General features: G+C 43.7%; 1 protein-coding gene across 1 annotated transcript in view; it reads right to left on the bottom strand.

Moving 5' to 3' along the window:
* Positions 1-2,784: 2,784 nt before the first annotated feature.
* The window catches only part of cdk12 (cyclin dependent kinase 12), a 65,999-nt gene continuing 60,566 nt past the window's right edge, over positions 2,785-8,217 (bottom strand). The window contains exons 13-14 of the mRNA XM_072561158.1: positions 7,280-7,825; positions 2,785-4,809 (exon numbers count right to left, since the gene is read on the bottom strand). Of these exons, the coding sequence (XP_072417259.1) occupies positions 4,055-4,809; positions 7,280-7,825 (1,301 nt within the window). The 3' untranslated portion in view covers positions 2,785-4,054. The remainder of the gene's footprint in view (positions 4,810-7,279; positions 7,826-8,217) is intronic.

Below are 8,217 nucleotides of genomic sequence, written 5' to 3'. Positions count from 1 at the left end.
ATTTAGCTGATTGCAGCCAACACTGCCCTCTGCTGTTTACATACTGCTGAGCTCTCTATGCTGTTGCTCATATGTTTTAACTGGATCTGGACTAAGGGAGTTCACATTTCAGGTTTGCGCCATCCTGCAAGTTGCTCACTCAATGGTCACTCCCATTAACTAACTGGCTGTGCAAGCTTGTCTCTGATTAAAAGCAAAACTATTTTATAACTTTACATGATGTTCAAGAATGACAGGTTAAAGTTTAGGCTAAGGGACACCAACAAAATGACAGAATTTGATCCCACTGCCGCCCACTCCACATGGCCCTGTTCATGCAAAACTAATTTGCCTACATCTCTTCTGTGCTGTCCTCGTTCCACAGCAGACCTTAATAGACAGTGTGAAATGCTATCGACAGCTTTGAGCAAGTAGCATAGTCATACACCAAAGAAACAGACCCCTTGGTCCAACACGTAAATGCCAAAAAGATATCCCAACCTAATCTAGCCCCATTTGATTGTGTTTGGTCCGTATCTCTCCAAACCTTTCATATACATTTTCCCTTCCAGATGCCTTTTTAAATGTTACAATTGCACCCACCTCTACACGCACCACCCTTTGTGTAGAAAGTTGCCCTACTACAAAAGAACATTCTCTGAAATGCAATGTTCATTGTGCTCCCAAGGCAGCCTCCACATTCTGACATATCCTCTGTCCCTCAGCAATTCTTTCACCAGGCATTTGGGCACCCACTCCTCTTTGTTCCTGTCTTTCAGGTTCAAATTGGTTTCAAAGTCAACCCTTTTTCTCTCTCTACAGATGCTGCCCACCTGCTGAGCTTCTCCAGTACATGCTGCTTTTAATTCCCCCTCTCCTACTGGTTACCCTACAAGCTGCTGAAAGGCATTCAGAACATTCTGAGTGATGAGAGTTCAGTGAAACAAACAAAATTAGTGCACAGTCAGAGTTTGAGGTGCTGCTGCTGTTAATAATTGATAACGATTGCATTACTGGATATAGACAAGGCCAGTGATAAAACACTGATTCGCCAGAAGATTAAAAAAGACAAGTAAACAAACAGATTTTTTTCTTTTACTGATTCCTAAGGAACTGGAAACAACTCTGGTTAATTCTAGGTCCAACAATAATTTCTGACTGCCAGGAAACAAGCAATTGCTGCAAAAACCCATCCAGTTCACTAATGCCCTTTAAAAAGAGAAATTTGCTGACCTTACTTGGTCACGTGAATCCAGACCCACAGGCACATGTTTAATTATTACTGATGGGAAACAAATACTGGCCCTGCCAGTGACACCCACATAACATCACAGACTAAAAAGTAAGCTCAGTGACCATTTGTGGGCGGCACGGTGGCACAGTGGTTAGCACTGCTGCCTCACAGCGCCAGAGACCCAGGTTCATTTCCCACCTCAGGCGACTGACTGTGTGGAGTTTGCACGTTCTCCCCGTGTCTGCGTGGGTTTCCTCCGGGTGCTCCGGTTTCCTCCCACACTCCAAAGATGTGCAGGTCAGGTGAATTGGCCATGCTAAATTGCCCGTAGTGTTAGGTAAGGGGTAGATGTAGATGTAGATGTAGGGGTATGGGTGGGTTACGCTTCGGCAGGGCGGTGTGGACTTGTTGGGCCGAAGGGCCTGTTTCCACACTGTAAGTAATCTAATCTAATCTAATTTACACCCAGCCTAAACCCAAACAGGTCTAGAATGACACTGATCCTCATGTGAAGGATAAATAATTGGGACAGTACGGTGGCTCAGTGGTAAGCACTTCTGCCTCAATGCCAGGGACCCAGGTTTGATTCCAGCCGTGGACGACTTGTGTGTGGAGTTTGCACATTATCCCTTTGTCTGCATGGGTTTCCTCTGGTTTCCTTCCACAATCCAAAGAAGTGCAGGTTAGATGGATTGGCCATGCTAAATTCAGGGTCACTGGGACAAGGTAGGGCATGGGTCTGTCAGGGATTCTCTTTGAATGGTTGGTGTGGACTTTGATGGGTCAAATGGCCTGCTTCCATATTGTAGGGATTCAGGGATTCTATAATAAACAGACATTTTGCCGGTCAGAACTTGGGAGCAAACAGTGTCGGACTGGATACAGCCCAACTGTTCTGATTGCAGACTGACCAAACCAGACCACAGAATGACCAACCCAGACTGCAGACTGACCATTCCAGATCGCACTGACAATCCCAGACCACAGACTGACTAACCTAGCCCAGACTGACCGTCCCAGATTAACAATCCCAGACCACAGACTGACTAACCTAGCCCAGACTGACCGTCCCAGATTAACAATCCCAGACCACAGACTGACTAACCTAGCCCAGACTGACCTTCCCAGATTAACAATCCCAGACCACAGACTTACTAACCTAGCCCAGACTGACCGTCCCAGATTAACAATCCCAGACCACAGACTGACTAACCTAGCCCAGACTGACCGTCCCAGATTAACAATCCCAGACCACAGACTGACTAACCTAGCCCAGACTGACCGTCCCAGATTAACAATCCCAGACCACAGACTGACTAACCTAGCCCAGACTGACCGTCCCAGATTAACTATGCCTGATCACAGACTGACCGCCCCAAAGATTCTGTTTGATGGTCAAGAGTGTGAGTAATGGTTTTCCCTCTTTTTAAAAAATCAATGCCAAAGGTTAATTGCTCAATATTTCTGAGATTTGAGCTGATGACAATTTAGGAATTGAGAATGGACACAGCAGAGTTTGCTCTTTGCGACAGAAGCACACAACAGGTACCCCAAGAGAATCAGTCAGCAGCTGAATTTATTATTTTTTTTATTAAAGTAAAATTTACTAAAAGCTGAAAAAAATTCAGTAACCTCATCCTCAGAACAATAATTTGTTACTGTAGCAACTAAACCATGTCTTGATGCGCAGCTCACCCAGACAGATGATATTAAAGGGGTGGCTACTGCACGGAAATGCCACATCACTCTAAATGTGTAGGTCCCAGGGAGATCCTCATGCTTCCCATTGCTGCCACCAAGAGGCCAGTGACATAGTGTGCAGAAGCTACCCACAGGGAGCTGGTGCCTAGGGGCCATGGACAGCTCATGCAATTCAAGTCACACAAGAGATGGTCCAAGACAAAACCCACAGCTTGAAAGCACAGAGAGACTGGAAATGAAAGATAATTCTCAGTACAACATTGAGGATTATGTGGCAATTTAGCAGAAAGTGAAATGGTAAAATATTTTTAAAAAATGAATAAAGAACTTAAGGGAAAACAATAATGGGACCAGGAGCTGAATCCATGAGAAGAATGGAGATCAATCAGAAAGAAGGAAAGCAGCACTGAGTGACACTGATAGGGAAGTGCAGCAACATTTGGGTCATTGACTGAATCTGCTCAAAAGGAATTCACACCTTAAGCCAGGTGAGAACATTGTTCAGGTTTAATTGCAGCTTTGCTGAGATGCTTGTAACTTAGAAAATAACACAACATAAAGTGGCTTCCACTGAGGCTCAGGTACAGAGAAATGAGGAGGGAATGGTCCGGGCTTTGAAACTTTTATAATAAACAGATGATACAAGCCAGTCTGCCAAGCAGATTCCAGTGTACTTCTCTGACAGTAGGCTTGTCAGTAATCTTTCCATTTTAGGGATTACTCTACATATTATACTTTGGGCTTTACTTTAAGCCCATTGCAATTCCACAGACTTCCCACAACCCGTTTTGTTGCACCGTGACATGCCAACATGGCTAGAGAATTGTTCCCTCTTATAGTTTCCTTTCAGTATTGTCCTATAGTCTTCAAGGACTTCAAATGTTTGCAAATTGATTATATAGATCATGGGGAATCTCCCCAACAGTGTAATGTTACAGTGAAAGATTCCTCACCCTAAAGGGCCTCCAGTTCACACACTGCAGATGGCTTCTTGTGAGCCAAATCATCCCCTGTGGTCAGTCCTCACCCTGCCAGCAATGGATGTGGCCAAGTGGATTTCTTCAACCCTGTCAAAGGTGATCACAGTCGCTTCTCTTCACGGACATGATAGTAACACAGCACTAAAGGTGAGTCCCAATGTTAGTATGGTACACCCCTTCCTCTGCCACCTCTGGTTGGTATTCTGCCATGTACCCTATTATACCCTGAGCCCCGTGATGGCGCATTCCAGCTCAGTCCAGTCATGGTGCTGCTGGGCACAGCACTTCCTGGCATTGGGCTGCTGTAGCTGTAGTTTGGTGGTTTGGCATCTGCAGGCATGCTTGTGCTATTGTTACCTTCTGTACCAGTTACCAAAGGTGGTAAAGTAACTCTAGTAAAGTTAAACCGGTGATCCTGATCTGCTGTAAACTGCATTGCATCCATGTCCTGGTACGTACTGGACTCTCCAAACTCACTCAGTGAACTGGGCAATGTCCTGGATTGAGTCAGCTGTTTGGAAGTGCTGGCACACATGGCAGATTTGCTGTCCAGTAGCGTGTGCCCAGTCATTTCTGAGTCTCTCCTGTCACTTGTACTGACATTATTCCTGAACCCGTCTGTACCATAGCTGTTAGCTAAGTGTGAGCTGCCGTATTCTGGCACTCTGTTAAGTCTGTCATTCTCCTGTGCGTCCTCTTTGTTAAGCAACTGCAGCAAAGCAGCTTTCACTCCTGCATTCGGGTCCTTGGTAGAGGGGCTCACTCGAAGATTAATTCGACAATCGGTATCACCCAAAGTCGGTGGGGGGCCAGGTGGCTCTGGCGGTCGCTGGTCTGGAGGAAGAATTCGAGTTTGACTTAGTGCAGGAGGCGGCCCAGGAACTTTTATATCCAGTTTAGTGAGGGCAGCACCATCTACATAAAAAATACAAGGTAGTGGTTACTGCCACATTAATGCTCCCCATTGGCCCGCTTCACCATCTCTCATTACAGATATATGAAGGAGGAGGTGCAGGAGTAGGCCATTTGGCCCATCCAGCCTGCTCTGCCATTCAATAAGATCATGGCTGAATAGTTTGTGTTCTGAATTCCATATTCCCATCTACCCCCATTAACCCTAGATCCCTGCCTAACAAGATTCTATCTACTTCGGTCTTAAAACTTCAATGGCCATCACTCACTTTCTGAGGCAGCAAGCTCCAAAGTCACAACTTCAGAGAGAAAAAAACCCTTGCCTCTGTCCTGAAATGATGACCACCAAAGTTAAATAGTAATTTACTTTCTTGGGTCAATCCACCCTCCAGCCAAAACTCATCATTCGTGATTCAATCATGGATAATGTTAGGCTGTTCGACTGTTGAATCATCAGAGTTGAACTAAAGCCTCTCCTGACTTGCCAATTTTCAGAGGAAAGGGACAGTGATAAAATACAATGGGCACTGGCAGATCAGATTCAGTGTTAAAACATTAAAATGGAACCTTTCATGCTTAAAAATGGGATTACACTGACCTGGAAGCTGTGAAGTTGAAGGTTCTCAGAGGATATTAAAAGCACCACCTGAAGTGCATAAGGCCATAAGGAAATAATGGAAACTATTTTGAATTGACAAGGGCAAGTCATCTGCAAGTTGAGGTATAATGGAAAATGTATATAACTCATAGGACTACAGTTTGAGATTTTGTTCAGTTTTTGGTCCATGCTACAGGAAGGAAGATCAGTGTATATTAAAGAGGATGCTGTCAGGTACAGGAGTTATAAATATGAAGAAAGCCTTGAATAACTGGGACTTGGTCATTAGAAGACAGGATTAGAGCATGATTTGATGAAGGCATTTAATCATATGACATTATGGGATATTATGATTCACTTATTGAAAATTTAGAGCAAGGGAGCAGAAATACAAAGTTAGTTTGAGGGACTTAGGACAGAGTAGAAACAAAGGATTATGAGACTAAAACATGCAAGTGGAGTGACTAATACAGAAGTGTCAACAGAATGAATAGATAGCTGAAGGAATGGAAATGAAAGCATGTTGGAATAGGGTAAGAACATGGAATTAGGATACTGCTCATGGAAGAGACTGGGTTGGAATGACTTGCTGCTTCCATGTGTAAACCCTTGAGCATTTCTCCTCTGTGCTCTTTCCCACTGTGATTGAAATTACTTACTAAGAACAGCCCAAAGACTGAAGCAGGAACATTCTACTTGTTTAGCGGAAATACACTGGAACCACCACTATTGGCTTATCACTGATTGCTGGATCTCCTCCCTAATATCATTGTGGTGGTATTTAGACTTAACGGACCTCAGCAGTTCAAGAATTCCCAACCTTCTTGAAGACAGCTCGTGATTTGCAATAAATACTGCCCCAGCCAACAAAATCCACGTCCCTTGAAGAAATACAAAAGTTAAATTCACATCTTGTGCAGCTACTGCAAAGCATAGCAGCAACTTTCGAACTTTATAGATATTAAATCATTGATAAGGGAATGTGACAAACATGGAATAAGTTAGATGTTAGGAAAGGGTGCAAGCTATGCAGTTGTTTACTGTTATAATGGGTTGATACATCAGACTATTTACGAGGTAATAGTGGAATATGCCATCAATCACCCAGGTGGCTATTTGGCCTACTGTGTACGTGCTGCCCTCTGAAAGATCAATTCACCCCCCTGCCTTCAGCCTACAGTCCCACAAATTCTTCCTTTTCAAATAATCATCCCATTCCCTTCTGAATGCCTTGACTATACTTACTTCCAACCACACGCTTAGTAGTAAAGTTCAGGTTGTAACACTTGCGGCATGAAAAGGTTTTTTCCCTTGTGTTGCCATTCTTTCTATTAATAATTACCTTAACCTGAGCCCGCTGGTTCTTGATCCCACCGCCAATGGAAACTGTTATTCTCTTGTTATTTTGCCCAGACCTCTCATGATTTTGAATACCTCTATTTCAGGCACGATTGTCCTAACTTCTTCAACTTGTCTATGTAACTGAAGTTCCTTTTCCTTGGGACCATTCTCACAAATCTTTTCTGCATCCTCAAACATCTTCACATCCTTCCTAAAGTCTAGTAACCTCTATTAATAAAAGGTAAGAGGACACTATCTGCTATATTGAACACTCTCTCAACCTGTCCTGTCACCTTTAATAATTTATGTATACACCAAATGCCTCAGTTCCTAAACCCCCTCCAGGACTATATCCTTTGCTTCCTTCTGTCTCTCTACATTCTTTCTACCAAAATTAATTACTACTTTGTATTAAATTTCATCTGTCACTTATCTGCCCATTCTTCAAGCAAGATTCACCAGCAGAGAAAAATGAGTTACATAATTTGTGAAGTAACAAAGCAACAAGAAACACTGATACAGAGTGGTAGTTACCTGCAGCGTCAGTAGCGATAATGGGAGTTTGCAGCTGCTGTGGTCCATCACTCGCTTTGATGCCATTACTTTCTTCAGGCACTGTAGCGGGTTCCTGAGATTTAACCAGCTGACTAAGTAAAACAGTCAACAAGTTCTGTGTGTCGTTCTGGGTATCAGCCTCCTGAGATATGGACTGAGATGGCTGGGTGGATGTCACCTGTGGTAAGGTAGCAAGGACCTGCGGAAGGGGAGCTGATATTGGTGTTAAAGGTGTTGCTGCAGATGGAGCTGGTGCTGCTGTCGGAGGAGGCTGGTTGGATGGAACAGAGGGAGGTGTATTTTGGGTGACTATGGGAAGCTGAGCATCCTGCTGCTGACTGGTGGCTTCAGCCAGAGCCACCAGTGATTGGCTAAGGACGTTCCACTGTTGCTGTGTCTCTGGGTTAGTACTGACGTTCAATGCTTGTGCCAGCTGGGTGAGGCTGAGGTTAGTCTGTGTCTGCAGCAGGTTGAGTAGCACTGCTAACTCATTCTGGTTTAGCTGTTGTGCAGCGTCTCTGATGCCTACAGAAAACAAAGTGAAAGATTCAAAACTCTCACTGAAAACTAGTTACATCTGCCAGACTTTACCATCACCTCCTACAGTTTTAAAATAAGGTGCATTCTGTTTAACATTGTGCAACAGATTTTGCAGTTAATCCCATTTTTAAGGAGTAATTAATAACTGACAAACAGGTCCACTAATGAGTCATGTAATCTCAATGCTCATTTGTACATAGCTTGTGTTACTTTGTGAAATGGTAAGGCACAGTGTGAGAATTTTTTTTGATTACTGAGTGCTTTAGTTCCTTGGTTGCTGAATCACAATCAATATTGTGAAATGAATACAGGTGCAGGAATTAACTGCATAAAAATCGTTTCAACTTAAGTGAGTGCATGAGCTAAAACTCATCTGT

This window comes from Chiloscyllium punctatum, chromosome 42 (genome assembly GCF_047496795.1).
Source record: "Chiloscyllium punctatum isolate Juve2018m chromosome 42, sChiPun1.3, whole genome shotgun sequence".
Lineage (NCBI taxonomy): Eukaryota > Metazoa > Chordata > Chondrichthyes > Orectolobiformes > Hemiscylliidae > Chiloscyllium > Chiloscyllium punctatum.
This window is presented reverse-complemented; position numbering and strand designations above follow the sequence as displayed.